This window comes from Clytia hemisphaerica, unplaced genomic scaffold (assembly GCF_902728285.1).
Source record: "Clytia hemisphaerica strain Z4C2 unplaced genomic scaffold, Clytia hemisphaerica genome assembly, whole genome shotgun sequence".
NCBI lineage: Eukaryota > Metazoa > Cnidaria > Hydrozoa > Leptothecata > Clytiidae > Clytia > Clytia hemisphaerica.
The window spans coordinates 319155-336851 of NW_027103956.1; the positions used below are offsets into that span (position 1 = coordinate 319155).

The following is a 17697-nucleotide window of genomic DNA, read 5'->3' on the forward strand; positions in this document are numbered from 1 at the left end:
GGAGATGTCAATGGAAGGACGTAGATTCCATGGAGCTCCCAGTGAGAATGAAGATTTTAACTTTATGAGAAGCTATCATGAAAAACCGTTCTTTTTATTGAGTAAACCTCGTGAAAGAAATTTGTATGGAGATAGAGATAATGAGAACTCGTATGAGCACGCCAACAGTGCACAAGATGCTAGTAGTAGAACTCTTTATAGAGATGATCAGAACTCATATGAAAATGATCGAGAGCCCGGCGAACGACATTTTTTGAGGACCGATTTAATAAATGCACCTCACGATGTTATTGTTGAGAATCGCAATTTCGAAGATGGTAATTATCATGCTGAGGAAGGCAGGAGCCAACATGATAGACTTTATTCAAACGAAATGGAAGCTCAAAATATGGAGTTTGCTATACAAAGCGCAGCTGCTGATGCAACTCAAAAAAACACTTTGAAATCTTTCGCAACTGACGAAGCAGCCTCGTTTAATGGAGCTGTTAAGAATGGCGAGGAGTATTATTTTAAACGAAACCAGAAACTAAACTGGAGAAAAACTAAAGAACCAAGAATGAAGAATAATCCTTCGTTTAACACATCCAAGATATAAACATAGTTTAGTTAGGTTCAAAAATACTACTCAAATGTGATTTCTAGAGTTACTGTAATTAGGAATAAAGAAACTTTAAAATTTTCTATCGAGCACTTGATTACTGCTGAAATCTTTTTAATCATAGAAAGCTATAGGTCATTTTTAGAAAACCAAAAATTATAAGGCTATCGGTTTTCTTTGGAAAGTTTGTTCGAAATTGGCATAGCAGAGGAATAAAAATTGTAAAAATTTTATTAAAAGTTCTATTGGCGAGAATTAATTTGGCGGGCCAGTAATTACTTTTATTTTGGCGAAGTAGCAAATAATTTAATTTTGGCGAGAACTAATTTTTGCAAATTGTGTCAAAATTCTCCAAATTCGCCAAAATTAGTTCAGCTGACAAGAGATGCATCCCTATTGGTAAATTATATAACATTCCACTCGAAAATAAAATTGGAAACACTGCCTTCCACAACCTTTTTAACTGGAGAACAGTAGACAATAAACCTATGAAAATTTTGATTGTAATTTTTACCCCCTGCATAAAAAATATTGGTTCCAATGAGGTAACAAGAAATGGGCATCATCATTATTATTATAATTATTGTTCACGCGAAGTAAGATGTCGATTCATGTTATATATTCATTTGAATTTTTTTCAAAAAATTGAATTTCGTTTTACTACAAATTAGCAGGGAGGAAAAAATGGTAATAAATAAAAAGCTAGCTAAGTTACTGATAAAATTTGTTGGGTAAGAAAACCTATAAGTTAAATTGTGTTAATACAATATAATAATTATTTGGGGTTGCATATTTAAAATATTTCAAATGGTCCAAAAATAATATTTTATTTGACGTTTATTGAAAGTCATTTTGGGATTAGTACCCTAAACAACAACGAATTCGTCACCAAAGCGTCTATGATATAACAATATGCTGAGTCAGCAATTTTCTAAAAAAATGTTGAAATTCTCTACTTACAAAATTATTTGGGATATTGGTTATTCAGGGGGTTAAGGGGCTATCACTGTACACGAAAATATTGATACAGCTGTATTAAAAGTTATTATTTACAAATTTTGTTTGATTGTGTTTTTAAACCCCTATCTATCTATAAAAAAGTCATAAAAGTGGCCTGCTTCTCCGAAAGATTGATTAAGTTGTCTCCATTTTGATTTCGACTAGTTCATTGTTCAACGTCTAAAATAAAGAAATAATAAAGAATGGTTAAAAAATATACCATTTGTCTTGTAGAAGTATCAGAGAAAACCCACATTTTGATCATATTGATCAATCATCTGAAGTCATAATTATCCCAGCAAATGATTAAATAAATCAGACGAATTAATTTCCCAGTGGACTCCCAACACAGATATTGCACCTTTGCAAAGAATTGCTCAAGTTTGTTATATACTGGTCACCCTCTTCTCCCTCTGTCATTTGTAGAGGAATTCTCCGAAATATGCCGAAAAAAAATTCAAATCAAGGTAATTCTAAAAGATTATTGGAGAGTTTTAAAGAAATGTCATTATGTAGACATCAATAATCTCTAGCTTATCAGATATCCTTAGATGATAAAGAAAACATTCCATAAAGGAAGGACGTTTAAGAACTTCAAGGTCAACTCACACTCACAACACAACCTCGTTCCCTGCATATCATCGGCCTTTTGATGCTCACTGATAGCGCCAGATTATACTAGCGTTCATTAGTAATGTAAATAAAGCCTGGGATACACAGGGACGAGGAGCCACGTTTTAGTTTTTTCGGAAATACAATTGTTAAGGACTTACCAATGATTTCATGTTGCTTGTCATTGGAAGGAGAAGGTGGAGAAATCTTTGCTGTGACAAGGGCTTGAAGCTTCTGTACTTGCATGATCAATGAACGATTTGCAACTTCTAAACTTCCCACTTTCTTCTTGAGTATTGAGTTTTCAGATGCATAACAGTCAACTCTGAAGGAAATTAAAAGCAAATAAAGATTAGATGTCAGGTACAACGGTTTGAAGAAAAAGAAAGGCTCGGAAAATGCTCGAGTTGAAAATAATGGATCTTGATCGAGATTTTTACGCCCTTTATTACTTGAACCGGTGTACTGTACACAGGGCTGTATATAACAATTTCCCTCACATTACAGTAGGTGGAATAGACAAGGTCGATCATTATTGAGAAAAAAACAGGCTGATTTGATGCAAAATTATCATACAAATTCGATATCGGAAAAGGAAAAAGAGCTCTCGTAATTCCCCGTCGCGTCGCTGAAAATGAACACAAAAAACAAAGTATAATTACATTGATTGTATTGTCTATAATGAGGTCTAATGGGTTATGGAAGTGGAATACCTCTGTAGTTAAATAACTGCTATTAAGAATGCATTGTAGTAGACTGCTAGGTGTATCAAATATAGGATCAACAAAGAGTTTTACAATGTTTCCGTTGTAAGGCTGCACACAAAGACGTCTAGTTTTAAAAAAATTCCTGTCATCCATAAGGATTAAAAAGAGAATTTTTCCGATGAAAGAAATAGAAAACGTGAGTCATTGTACTGATGATAGTTTTCTTTCCTTTTTACATTCTTTCGAATTTTTCGGGGTTAGTTTTTAGCTGCTTAGGAACGTCATCTAACCTTTTCCTGTAAAATTTCTTCCCCTTCTAATCCCTGGCCTTTCCCTTTACAAATTCACCTATACGAAGGCTGATTAATGATAATTCAGCTACTTGTCGGCCCTCTTTACACCAGCCCTTATTGGAGATTTTGTTTGGCTGTCGTTGAATAAAGGCCGGCGTAAAATATTGCTTAGGATGAAAATAGTACTCACTTTTTCTCTAACGATTCCATATATTCTTTCTTTTTCCTTCTGCTTTCTTGAGCGGAGATCTTGTTCTTGATTTTCCTTCGAACCTTTTTCAAGGCGCGTTCTTCAGATTTGTTAAGCGGTAAACCTTGCGGTACGGGAAGACCTTCCATGATGAGTGTACGCTTCTCTTCTTCAGATAGATAGAAAGGTTGGCGTTCATGTGGAGGCTGTTTGGAAAAAAAGAAAGAAATTGAACCTTAACGTTTGCAACAGGCAGAAATGATCGATTCAAGGGTATTGTAACTCTAACCATTCAATTCATATTCAACAAGGGTAAGAAGCAGTAATCTATTTAAAACCCTTCTATGCTACCAGTGTCCATACACCATATACAGTTTCAATCTCAAACGAGATGTATGGCTTCATTTGGAGCTCGGGGAGAGGTAACTATTTTGCTTCTACAACAAAAAGGGTTTGGTTACTCACAATATCGATGTATTGAATATTTTCATTGGATAAGCAGACATCTTTGCGATGATGATCCGATAACTCGATTGGTGGAGAACAGGGTGAAGATCCAGATGAGGATGTCGGTGACTCGTAACCTGTGTGATAAAGAAGAACAGTGATTGGACAATTAATGTTGTATCACTTTTTTGTCAAGTTGAGCAACATAAAAAGTGATGCATCCACACCTCTACAGGACCTGAAGCTATTCATAACCGCTACAGTTCAAATCTTCGTAAATGTGAATGGGCAAGTTAGTCAAAATTTGCAATGCAGTAGGCTTGACAAACTATCATTAGTCTAGAGTTCTTATAGTTAGTTTTAATAGCAGATATGCCTCTATGTTTGAGAGGTTCGGAAGGAAGGCCTTTCGGGAGTTTGGCAAAAGCAGGGGAAACCATAGCGAGTACCTCACCAAAAACCAGGATTTTTCACCCCGTTTCGTTTCTTAGTGAGTTCCACTTTGACGATTTTCGAAAAATAGAAGCCTTTCAAGTGTTTTGACACTGGATCTGGATTTAGTTTGAAGAGGAATGAAGACTTGGTTCTTTTTTAGTTAACTTTTCGAATTTTAAGTAAAAGAGGCTAACGAAAACGAAGCTGAAAATTTTCGGTTACACGAGAAATTACATATGACAGAAAAGTGTGATATGAAAAAGTCGATGTTGCTACGAAACTTCAAATCGTTGAAACGAAGAGCAATTTCTTTAGAGAAGAAAAAGATATTTGCACCTTTCCTATTGTAACGAAATTCTAAATTTATGAAATGGTTGCCTAATAACGAAATTTTCACACACGAGTTTCAAAAATCGTTAGAAAACGAGTGGGAATTTCATTGTTTTTTTATTTAGCTCCGACAACCTCCGATTTTTATTCTCCTCTTCATTTTTCTATTAATTTTCTTAAAATACAGTTGATCAAACTTCAAATATAGATTAAGAATGCTTTGAGAAATAATATGAAGGTCAATATTATCGTATAGGTTATAAAAGCAGCTAAGCACATATAACGAAATTTAAGAGAAATATTCGACTTCACAAACAGTTGAAAACTGAAATTTCAAATAAAATTCAGAGGAAACCCTCAATTTCAGAAATATTTGAAAACATAGTATTTGCTTCCGTATCTATGAAAAGGAGCTACCATTTGGAAAGTAGTATAAGAATCTATTAAAGACATTAAAGATTTTCCAGGCACATTTGCTTATAGTGCCTATGTACTCTATTTAGAAAACCCATTTCGAGAGTTTTTCTATAAAACTCTAAATTTGGTTGCGGCTTCGTCAGATAAAAATACTTTAGAGACCACCAATATAAACGAGAAATCGAAGCTCCGTGTGGTCGTGTTTCAGAGTGTTATTATGTCGCCCGTCATTCTTAAAAAACCAAAATAATTTGAAAAATTGCTTGCAAACAATTTGACAATATATAAGACTATTTGTCTGAGCGACGGAAATTCAGGCGAAATGAAGCGGATAGCAGAAAAGTACCGAAGTCAGTCGAATTGAAATCTTACCTGAGTCAATATCATGACTATCCTTGCGCGTCAAGCCATACGTGTGTCCGTTCAAAATATCTACTGGTAAAATTTTCTTCTCTCTTTGATGATTGGCAGCCATTATGGATTGCAGCGTTGCATTAACAGTGGAAGCCGTCACCGTATCATCTGACGTCTGTTTAATTAAAGAGTCCTCTTTGCTACGTACTGTGTTATTTAACCTAATACATTTCTTCAAATTAATTAGATTCATTGTTTGTTTGCTCGTATTACTAGTACTCAAATTAATATTATTGCCAGAAGAGTCTTGATTTTGATTTCCAGATATTTTACTTAATAAGTTCGCGTTTATGATATTAAAATTTGTTCCCGCTAATTTGGCCCGATTTTCAGGGGTGTTCATGAAGAGTAAAAGTTTTTGTTGTGGTTTGGTGTCTGTAGAATTCGATAGAAAGGTTGTTGGTGTTGGAGAAGTTGTTTCTTTAGTAGGTAGTTCCTCTATGCTAGAAGGCTCCTCTGTTTTCACTTTCATCAGTTCTGGATGACTCTTCAACGAGCCTAAAACAATGTCTTTACTATTATTACAATGTGTTTGTGATAAGAATGGGTTATTACTACTGCATACTGCCGGCGAAATTTTGGGTGAAAGTTTAATAAGTTCTGTGCTATTTGTCGTTTCGGATGTTGGCATGGTAGCTTCATAATCTTCAGAGAAAGTTGGGTAAGAATCGAGTAAAATATCAGATGTACAATTTATAGATGTGATTCGTGAAAAAGTGGTTCCGCTGTCCGAGATATCACTTAATGGTGGGTTTAATCCGGACAGGCTATCGTGCGTTGGTTCATCAAAGAAGCTGGTTAACCAATCAACGTTCACGTCTTCATCTTCGTTGCAAGACTAAAATGAGAAAAGGAAAAAATGAATAAATGCTGCAAAAAAGTCTCTTTGCTTTTGTGAGTACAGACGTTTAGATCATTTAAATTAGCAATAAAACCCGAGCACTAAGTACAGCAATGAATGTACAGCATTACCAAGGTTAAATGTCGCATAGAAACGGAGGACATGGAAAGAGTCACGGACACACACCTTGATGTCATGTGCCAAACTTTGAACGCAACATAGTCCCGCCTACTTCCCTCTTGACGATGCTTATTTAGACGTGAAAAGAAATGCTAATCATTTACTCCAGGAAATATCAAACTCCGACAAAACATTTAAAAAAGGATTGATTTCTAAGTTTCAGGAAAATTAAGAAAGCTAATTTTTTTTTCTGTTCTCGTCATTTTATGTCACTTTTAAAAGTTTTTCGGGACTTCAATTTTATTTTCCTTTTATTCTTAAATGCATTTTAAATAGTGAATTTGTTAAAATATGCTGAAATATGCAGTGATTTAAAAACTTCCTTGATACAAGGTTATTTTACCAATTAAGGAGGCAAACATTATTTTCCCGCAAATCATTGTATTTTAATTTACTTCCTATTGGCCTGTTATCAAAAAAGTCAAGTAAAGTAAAAAAAGTATTTCCTCTTCTGACAAGATTGGTTGAAATTAAAAAGCAATTTTTAATGAAAATTTACAACGTCGGAGTAATTACAGCAAGACTATTCATGAATGAAATCCTGTTAACCAATCAAGCTGTGGATTTGACAGTTCGAAACAAAGTCCTCTGTCAGGCATTGCCTTTTTTTATGAAGGTGGTATCTTTTATTCTTATAACTCATTGGCGACTTTATCATAAAAAGGTGAAAAGCTTAATAAACCAAGTTATTAAAACAGTATCACTCCTCAAAAATGTTACAATTTAAGGGGGTTTCTATTACGTGATTTTATGACAAGAAAAGTTATTATTTTTTCCTGTCAAATCTTTCAGGGACACTCTCACAGTCAACAAAAGGAAATGCTAGTAAATAAGGCCGCAATTTAATGCCCTAGCTTAGCCCTTTGCACAGCTATTTTACAGGAAGGCCGAGTTTTGACTATTGATCTCGCACCTCTTGAAAACGATTCCCCTATTATCATCTTTTTGTATTATATCCAAAAGTTTGTTATTAAACTCCCTTCAGTTTGTCATTGCCACTCTAGGAGGGGTACATATCAAAACACAGTATACTTTACGCACACATACGGCTTTTTGATATGTTTTGATAGTTGAAAATCGACATCGAATATGCCTAACTTAAACTATGGTTCATTTCCGTGCCTGTAGATTTCAGACAGCCTCAACTCCCCTTGACTTGAAGATAAGGAAACATGATCTCGAGCTTTTTCTTTCAATGCAAGTGTAGTTTAAGGACACGATAAGGTTATAAAGCTTTGCATGACGGTTATTTCGTGAAGTTTCGCTGTAACCGCTCTATTAGACCGCAACACTCGCATGAGTTTCGAAGTGAAAATTTCCTTTAAACTTTATCACGTGAAGGGGTTATGAATAATTGCGAAAGACCCAAATGGTTTTTTCAATGTCAATGAACACTCTCTGGCCTTAATTTCGGCGCAATTTATGAAAACGAAGATCTCTACACTTTAAATTTTTGAATTTTCCCCAAAAAATCCGCTGAATTAAAATTCCTTGACATTTTTAAAATCTTTACAGGCGGTGGCTGCCGTTAATTTTATCAAAGTTTACAAACAGGACCCCAAAAAGACTCATTTAGTACGGCAATGACGCATTTTTTTTCCTTCTACGGATGGTTAAGGTCTTACGTCTTTACTAATCGTCGGATTTATATAAGAGAAAAATTAAATGGGTTTTCCTTTGAGTAGTTATTTTGGCTTAATTACTCGAGACTAATTTATCCGGCTTGATTGATTTTTATCTCGATTGAATGAAACTAGTACAAAAAGTGATCGAGAATCACTTCCGATTGAAAAAAAGACGGGAGTTGTTTTGTTTTGTTCTCGATGTATGATGAAAATTAGAAAAAAGCAACAGATTCGGTATTCAAAGTTGCAATTTTTCAACAAAAAACATATTTTTTATCAGAATATAAAGAGACAAGAAAAAGAAAAACTTTTTCTCAGAAAAAAACGCTTGGCTGATTTACAAGGCACGCAAAAATACCGAATTGTTTTCTTCTTTCACAAAAAAGATAAGAGTCGTACCGAAAGACGACAGTTTGAGAGAAGTGCTCTTCACAAAAAAATTTGTTGGTGTTTCACTAGCACGGGCAAAACATAAACAAAACAACTTAAACGGCAAGTCTTTTGAACTTTATGAATTACCCACAAGAAAAACAAGGACTCTTATTTCTCCGTTAGCGTTAAGTTGTACTACGCTGACATATTTTTTAGAGAAAATCTTGTTTGATGTCATTATTGAAAGTAAACAAACAGAGGGTATAACGTTTTAAAAGAATGAATACAATTTTTGTTCGATGCTATGGTTCCAAATAATATCATCATCACTGTCATCATTCACAAATACAATCGATCTATTGTCAAGCCCCCTCCCGGAAATAGTCAAATATCTATCCCTGGGATTAGCGAATTTGTTCTAAAAGTAATGATGAATAACAAACAGCAAAAAATAAACATTTCTATGAATTCATTCATGAAATTTTCCTCCCTTCTAATCCTAAATAGTCCGCCTTATCTAGATTTTGTCATTTTTACAGACTATTGAAATTCCGAGTTTCTTATAAAAAGCAAAATCAAAAATGAAAGAAAAAACATATTTTCAAGTCATAGCAAGGGGCATAGTGAGACAAATAAAACTGAAAGTAAAACGAGATAGAATGTAGCATAAAAACAAGAAACTTACGATAGAGTTAGTATTGGGGAAGCTTTCATATTCATTTTCCGTTGTGAAATTATCCAAAATGTTTCCATATTCTCCGTCCAAATCCATTCGTTCTTTCTTGACCACTGATAGGTCAACATCCATTGTCTCCATAATCATTTTGTTTTGCTCGTTGTTCCGTTATCGCGTTTAAAAAGGGGCAAAAAGGGGTACCACAATATTATCTGTGTTCGAGTTTATACCAATCTTCTGTTTTGGTAAGCGTCAAATCTCGACTTTTTTTCTTTTTATAAGAAACACTATAAAAATTGACGAACAAAATTTAAAAAATAAATCAAATTTTCCTCATAGGTGAAACATCAACTGTCAAATCAAGTGATCCAGTCCTCTTATGTTAAAAAATAAAAAAACTCATTTTTCAGTTCAAGTTTTTTCCAAAAACTAGAAATCGTCTTAGCCGCATACTATAATCAAAGCTGAGACTACTAAATCGACTACTTAGAATTGATACTCTATCAAGAAGACCTTTAATTTCAATCTCCATTGTTCAGACATTACAGACACAATCGAAAACAAATACTATTGTTTTACAACTTATTCAAATTAATTTCTCGACCAATCAGAGGCGTCTTTTGTTGCGGTCTAAGCCAATCAAATGTCTTGTTGTTTTGGTTATAATTTTTGAATTATGTTCAAAGTGGGGGGTTTTCCTTTGACAAGAGAGAAAGATCAAACATTTGATTAAAAGCAACTAGACAAATCTATACTATTATTACAACATCGAAATAACACTTGAATTTTGTAATACAGAGAAAAATCTCGTGGGGTCTTTTAAGCCGTACAAACCTCTGAGGCAAAAACTTTTTGAAAAAATCATGTACTTACAAAAAATCAGAAATATTCATTTTTTCTGTTTTCATTTTTCTCTCAAATATCTTCAGTATGATTGTTTGGTAAAACAAGATCAAGGGATCATGCGCAAAAAAGCTTATAAGTTTACGCCTTGGAACACTCTGTTCCCCTGTTTGGAACAATTGTTCCATAGTTTCCTTTCTCTCTTGCGCCCTACCAATAAATCCATTCATATTTGGCGCGCGCGCCAAATTCCGTTTACCCATTATGCATTTCGCGCCAAATTCACCGGTAAAGAACGCCCAGAATTTTCTATTATTAAATAACCGTAAAATCGCAAATATGAGTGATGCATACACGCCTAGGAACCAATAATCCGACGTTGTACTGCTTTGTTCTGCTCTCTCCATCCACACAGTCATTGTTTGAAGACAATCGCAAGTGCCGTTCTTCTGAGATGTTAAGACGCAGTTACCGGCTGGCTTTACGAAAGTATTGCCCATACCCTCTTTTTAGAGAGATTCCCGTGTTTTCCGTGTACTTGATCTATAGATCTTTTCTACATGGTCTTCTAAACTTCTAAAAAACTACAACAAAACCGGACCATTTCAATCAATTAACCCGTAATCTGCAAGCGACATTCTTTAGATATTCCCGCTCTTCATCCGGCATATCCTCTATCGTAATACCATCTAATAATCAAGTCCTGTCTATGAAAATCTGATAATTCATCCTCTATTTTCTTCACAAGTATACACCTTCCTGTAAAATCAAGCTTCTAATAAACATTCTAAAGCTCCATTAATCCATCGAAACTGAATTCAATTTGTGATTGGCTTTCAAATGTTAAAGGAGTTTCATCACGAGGACCATATACCTAACTACACGTTTTTTTTTTTATTAGAACCCAGTTTATAAGAACATTGATGCTGAAATTTGTCGAAAAATTAAGAACATCGTAAGAACATGCCCAGCCTCAGTTTGGAAAAAAATGACAAGAAACTACAATTGTTTCCTCTTTTCAAGCAGTTTTAACTGAACTTAGGGATGGATTTTCTAAAATCGAGAGTCAAATATTGTCCAAATTTTACCAATTTTAAGTGCTTATTATTTTGCATGATATTGTCGATTTAGAGTAGTCTGAAAAATTAAGAACGCATTTAAGAACATTTTAGGCTGAAAATTTCTGAAAAAAATAAGCACATCCAGGCTCAGCCAAATTTTAGGTGTTCTAATAAAAAAAAAAACGTGTATACTTTTTCACACATCCGTCCAAATATAGTCTACTACAATAATCAGTATAAAGCAATTTAAAACGTTCCTTGATAACTTTGAACCGCATCTAACAAAATGAGCGTCTTTCAAGATTTTGAAACACTCTACTGAAGTTTCTTTACAACTTGACCCTCAACAACACAATTAACAGACCTCGAAACAGAACTTCTAAAATTTCGAAAATGAAAGGAACATCTTCTCAAACATTCCGTTCAGCCTGTTCATACAGATCTATTAACACATTATAAAGTACATATAATATTGCTGCAATAAAAAATAGAACTCTTTCTCTCATCTGCACACGAAATTTATTATTGAAGGTCCAAAGTGAAATTGCCTCCCAAGTAGATAGACGATATCAGGTTTTTAGTTTCATTTTTTGTAAAAAGAGAAAACTATTTTTTTATTTCAGTACCTTAACCGTCACTTGAAGAAACCCTCTGGGTATAAAAAACCTCAACTTTGAGAAAATAAACCTTACATGACACAATTATAGCAAGTCTTTTTGAAAGTATCAAAATAGTATCACGCGAACGAACGACTATTTAAAAACCCCAAAACAGAAAATCTCTCTGAATAATAAATACTTTAGTCTCATAACGCGACAACTTCTCAACTCATGACTCGTTACCTTAGCATAACATTTCTTAAAGTAGGCACTTATCTTTCAGATCGAAAGTGGAACTAACGAATAAGATGAGTAATAAAGACCGTTGGATTGGAGGTTGCTAAGCAAAAAGTTAGAAAGTGCGTCTAATTTAAGTATAGTTCAACAAAAGATAACCCACGTGTGCTGTTAAGTGCTTAACAGAAAGGACAAGTCACTCATAGCTACTGTAAGCGCCTACTGAATGAACCATTTTTGCTATTTCATATTTAATTGATTTAATTCATAAGCCCATACCAAATGAAAGAAAAACATGTATACATTTATACCTGACATTGCAAACCTTGCATGCTTATTTTTGTTTGACATGAATGACTTTTTTTTAGAATACATCATGCACATTTTATTAAAGAAAGATTTGGAGAGACCTTGTGGACGATTTTTACATAAGAAACCGATACAGATATATTGAAATTTGTGATTTTATATATACAGGTTTGTGAATTTTCCAAGCTATCGAGCTGACATATATTTAAAGTTTCAGAAAATTCATTAAAATAAAATCACATGGTGAAAATAATGAAAATTTAGCCGTTAGTTCCCCTTTAAAACCAAGGTGCGATTGGAAGTATTGTAAATACACAGTTCTAATAAAAGTACCGTGGTGATAGTCGTTATTACTCATTTTTCTTGACATCAGATAAAAGATTAGATACTTTAGTAGTAGTAACGAACCAATGAGCTTAAGGTAAAATCTCCAAACAACTTTCTAATAACACTTTAGAGACCAATAAAGATAGAAATCTCCGTAACATAAAACTCTATGTCTGTAAAGCCATCGGATAGAAAAATTCTTGTTAAACAAAATGGAACAAAATGACCTAGGTAGCTGATAAATTTTGAATAATGGGCTGATATGAACCCTTTTGCAATTGCAAGAATATACGCATAATCCTTTCTACTTATGCATGCTTGGAGGAGACTTTCTCTTATTCTACAAAATACCTGTGAAGATCGTTTAGACTGATAATTTACAGAGTAAGGCATTTAGCCCTTCATCTCACTGTGTGCTGCAAAAATAGTTCTTTCTTTTTACAATACTTATCCAAATCAAAGACTTGCAGTATTTGCAAGGACCTCTGTTAATGTGATTTATCTCCCATTAGAATACACTTGGTTAGTAAATACCCAAAGTGTCACAATTTTACACGGGCTAGAGCTAAGGAAAACATCAATCCTTGCAATTATCTAGTTACAGAGTTACTAAATCTTCATCCTGAGAAACTGCACAAAACTGTCCTCACCTAGAAACCTCATCATTACACAGCATGCAGTATAAAAAGAACATATGAAATGGAAAGCATAATATTTGAGTCTATCTTTCAACAAACAGACAATCAAGAAGAGAAGGGGACAGCGAAATAGACGGAACAAGTAAGAAATATAAACCCAGGGGTCTGAGAAACATGACAATATAAAAGATAAACAATCCATATTGTGTGAGAGTCAGTGTTTCGAACAGAGTTTAATGAAGAAAAATACTTGCACCTTGAAACTCAAACCCTAACCTAGCAACGGCGTAAAATGTCACTTATTGGCGGGGGCGCATTCAAAAACAAAGGGGCAAACTTCTCTCCTTTCTTACTCTATAAAAGAATATTTTGATGACGTCATTTCATGAAGAAATAGGAGACTCTACTGACCTAGCTTTATTGGTACAACTGCGCTTTTCACACTTTGTATTTTAGATTGTCTGTTGCCTGTAAGAACAAGTCGAATACTGATTACTAATGTCAAGTATCAAAGTAATAAAAAGGATTTCTAAGATTTGGTCTGTGAAAAAGGTATCAAACTGAGTTTTTGAAATAGGAGTCTTGAAGCAGGTAATATATATTGCATTCGTACAAAGATGAGTGACGTTGGTACCAAGTTTAGAGGTGATACTAGTTAATGCTTATAAAGAACTCTAGAGATTTGATAAGCTTAATTGTCACCTTACTGGGAATGCATTTATCAAATGAACAGAGAACACGAACAAATAATTTGGGGTACTTTTAGAAAATAAAATTTGAATAGTTTGCAAAAGGTGTGAAATTTTTTCTCTCCATTCATTACAGTCGTTTTAAGAAAATCTAATTTCTTTAATTGGAAGGGCAAACTAATAATTTAGAATTGTAAGACAGCAACTAGGTTGCTATGCACTTAAGCGTTAGACAGTGATTCTGTTTCTTTGAAGTGTAATTGTAAATTTTAGCGACCACACGAAATGATCCGTCGGACTATAGTAGTGAATGAACCCACAAAAAGTTTTTGGTTTTTTTAAATACAAAGTGTAAGAACATACTCATACTGGTTCGAAAACTAAGAACAAATTCTATTCTTTAGAAAATGGAAAATACCCTTTTCAAATTGATTTTATATCGTTCAAGCTCAAAAATGTTACTTTGAGACAGCATTAAAGGTAGCTTCACCAAAATCTCTGCAGCTGTATACACTACTCTGCACTACAAGCAAAACTGAGAGCTTTTCTTCAAATATCTTTGTGAATGTCGTCTGGCAGTTGCTTCAAAATTTTACTAAAAGCACCCATATAGTATCTGACTGACCCAAATGATAATTTTTGGAAACATTCAATTAGAAGGTGGGAAGTGTAAATTACTGTAATTCTTGTTCAATTGTAAATAATATAAATCATATCATTTAAAACTTTTTACAGACCTTTGAGGTGAATATGACTTTTGAGGGAGATCAATTAATCTTAATACAACTCTTAAAAATTATGAATTCGGAAATATCATTCCATCATACACACCAAATCGATACACTATCATACGCAAGTATTAAGATGACTCCAATTTTTCTTAATTACTTTAATTATCAATTGACTACACACCGCAAATATACAGAAATTCAGAAATTTTCCTATTCCTTAATAATAAGCTGGAAATCGAAGGCAGTCCTTGAACATATAAGTTTCAATTGATTTCTGTTACAGCTGTGTGTGCTTGCAGTAAGGGTCCTTACTCGTTGATGGGTGGAGGACGGTATTCTTCTTAGCAGCAGAACTATAGTCACAAACCCCTATTCCGTTTCAATCTTTACAAAATTACCATGAGGCATGATTTCATCATAAATCAATTACTGGACATACATCAAAAATAACCTTTTTTCTTCGATCTCAGACCATTTCTATAATTCATTAGGCGGTCTCATACGCAAAAGAAAAGCCGAAAACCAGAAGCCATTATCGTCATCATTCTTAATTGGAAAGAGTAAAAAAACATAAACTCTCGTCACCAAACTCCACTCCAAAACATACAGAATTTTTTTACTTCCTATATTACATATCAAAGGAAGTCGTTAGTGGTCTCAAAATACTTTTTTTTTCCATTTCGGAGGTTTATTCATAATTATAGCGATCTGTTAGACCTCTTTTTCTCATCCGTTTTGTGACGGCAAACTGGAGAAAACATAGTAGTCGTTGTTGGGACTAATATATCACTCAGCCTTCCGATCTACATGTCGATATATTTTTAGAGATAGACAGGATATTTTCGGCTTCATATGATGCAGATCTTTAATTAATGAACTAAAGACTGTATAACGGTTCATGACTAGAATTTTCTTTTCTATCCGTCTTCTCAATTTTCTCGAGAAGAACTGGAACACACTAGAGGAACGCAAATCTGGTCTAACTATGAGCGGTCACTTTTCTCTCAATAACTTTCCCATGGTCTCTGATAGTACCAATTCAGTCTGTGGGATACGTCAATTTCAGGGAAAAGCCCTCACACAGATCCAGCTGCAGAGATTAATGAAGTAAGTTAAGCGATGGGAACGTTTATCAGTTAAATAGGTTAACCATGGAAATTCGTTCAACTTTTTGGAAAAGAACTCACAATCCAGCTGCGTAAATTGAAATTTTGTTTTCATAAAAAAGTAATCATGCTCCTGTAATAGTTTACATTATATAATGAGTACATAATCGTTATCTTAATTATCTGTACAAAGTTCTCTTCTCTCCTGTATCATGCAGAACTCCGTTCTTTTATTAAACTAAGAATATTATGCATAACAGACGAAATGACTCTTATTTTAAGCCTAAAACACTTCCTCAGACCTCACACAGAAGAAATTAAATAATCGACCAGCTTTTATACTTAAATCTTAAAACACTCTTTTACTAAAATTGGCAAATGTTGTCAAAGTTAGTGCCAAAAAGTACCTCTATAACATTTATAGCATTTACATGTCTGGTGGTGTATGATTAAGAATAAGAATTTTCGGTAAGTTGTTATATCCTTTTTATGTATGGGATGGAGAAGCCACGAGTCCAGCTCAAAAGAAGTGAAACAAAGTTAAAATCTTTCCATTAATTACGGAAAGTCCGCCCAACGTCATTATCAATAGAATCTCTCCCTTTATTTATGCCAACTCCAAATCTCCAAGTATAAACAGATAGATACACAGAAGGATGGAGGAGAGTATATCTCTCACAATAATCAGACCTTCTTTAGAGTTCAAATGAGAAATCTACGTAGTTTGTTCGAATAAGAGAAGAGAGAGATTTTATGAGATTCAAATTATAGGAAATATCTTATAAAGGTTTCCCCTGGTGGGAAAGATTTACACATTTAAATTTGCGAGATTCGACTGAGAACACCGCGACCTTAATTTGTTAAAGCCCTTACAGTCTTTTATGACTTACAATTACAACAAGCATACAACCTGAGTGCTGAGTCTTGCTTAATGTATTTGAAACTCATACCAAAACAGGAAAATACTTCGATCTATTAAGATGGTTTCTAGGATATCGAAAATCGAGAGACTTCTACGACATGCGGTAAAAACAAACAAAAGCGGGAAAAGTAAACTCTTTAACCATTATTCTGTCTATAACGATAAGATGTTTAAAGAGGATTTTCTAAGAATCTTCTTATAATTCTCTTGTTAGTACACACTTCATACATATGTCCAGAAAAAAGTATCGAGTTAACCTACTAGTACTACTGACACACTGGACACTCTAACACAATTCACTTTTGGCCATTAAAATCAAACCCTACAAACTAAAACGCCCGATGGAAGACCATTACACTAAAATCGGAAGCACCCAAAACTTGGTCCAATAAAAAAACTTCTAATCGTAATGCGCACAGTTCAAAAGTCTGATTCAGGAACAATGCATCGTAGACCTTAATTGGAAGAGTAACTTCAAACATAATAACATTCAAAAGGAAAACCTTGTTTACAATTCGCTAAAATCGAAAAAGAATCATTGACAAGTCGCAAAAAATTTAATCCTCAATAACAAATCATTATTCTGCGGTCTGATGAGAGATTAAACAGTGCTAAAAGAGCTTTTTTGCTAAAGAGCTCAGTTGACTTAAGCTAAGGGACGGATATTCCGGAAAACTATGATTTGCGGTGGTTGGTGATTACCGAACTGTCAGGTTTGTTTACATTCTTGTTTACTTGTTGACATAAAAATTTATCGAAATCAAAATGTTAGTTTATCAAAAAGTTGCGCGCAGGGTTGTGTGAGCTGTTGGCACTTTCTGTAAGTACTTCCTGATGAGAAATGTTCATTTAAGTATTTGTTGTTTTTAAGTTGATTAAAGGAAAAGGATTTGAGAGTTTGTTGACCGAAAGGCTTACATGTGGTTAGGAAAGGGTTTTCATAACTTAATTCAGCTTCAATCTACTTTAATTGGTTGATAGATATTATGAAGTAGCATCTTTCAAGACAACCTTCTAAAATTATTGTCGGCCATACCAAATTACCAAAAAAACAAAACAGATAGCGGCTGAAACATATAGCAAAACAAGCCATCGATAA

General features: G+C 34.0%; 1 protein-coding gene across 1 annotated transcript; it reads right to left on the reverse strand.

Moving 5' to 3' along the window:
- Nucleotides 1–1196: 1196 nt before the first annotated feature.
- Nucleotides 1197–9425, reverse strand: LOC136810141 (uncharacterized). The gene is made up of 6 exons (XM_067066708.1): nt 9146–9425; nt 5401–6280; nt 3865–3983; nt 3400–3605; nt 2371–2534; nt 1197–1777 (listed from the first exon to the last, which is right to left on the reverse strand). Exons 1-6 carry the CDS (start codon nt 9281–9283, stop codon nt 1764–1766), a joined length of 1521 nt encoding a protein of 506 aa, XP_066922809.1. The 5' UTR covers nt 9284–9425; the 3' UTR covers nt 1197–1763.
- Nucleotides 9426–17697: the final 8272 nt, after the last annotated feature.

Coding starts and splice junctions, on each gene's coding strand:
- LOC136810141 (XM_067066708.1), bottom strand. CDS start 9,283: ATGATTATGGAGACAATGGATGTTGACCTATCAGTGGTCAAGAAAGAA. Junction 6,281..9,145: donor TCCCCAATACTAACTCTATC/GTAAGTTTCTTG, acceptor TTCTCATTTTAG/TCTTGCAACGAAGATGAAGA. Junction 2,535..3,399: donor ATGGAATCGTTAGAGAAAAA/GTGAGTACTATT, acceptor AATTTCCTTCAG/AGTTGACTGTTATGCATCTG.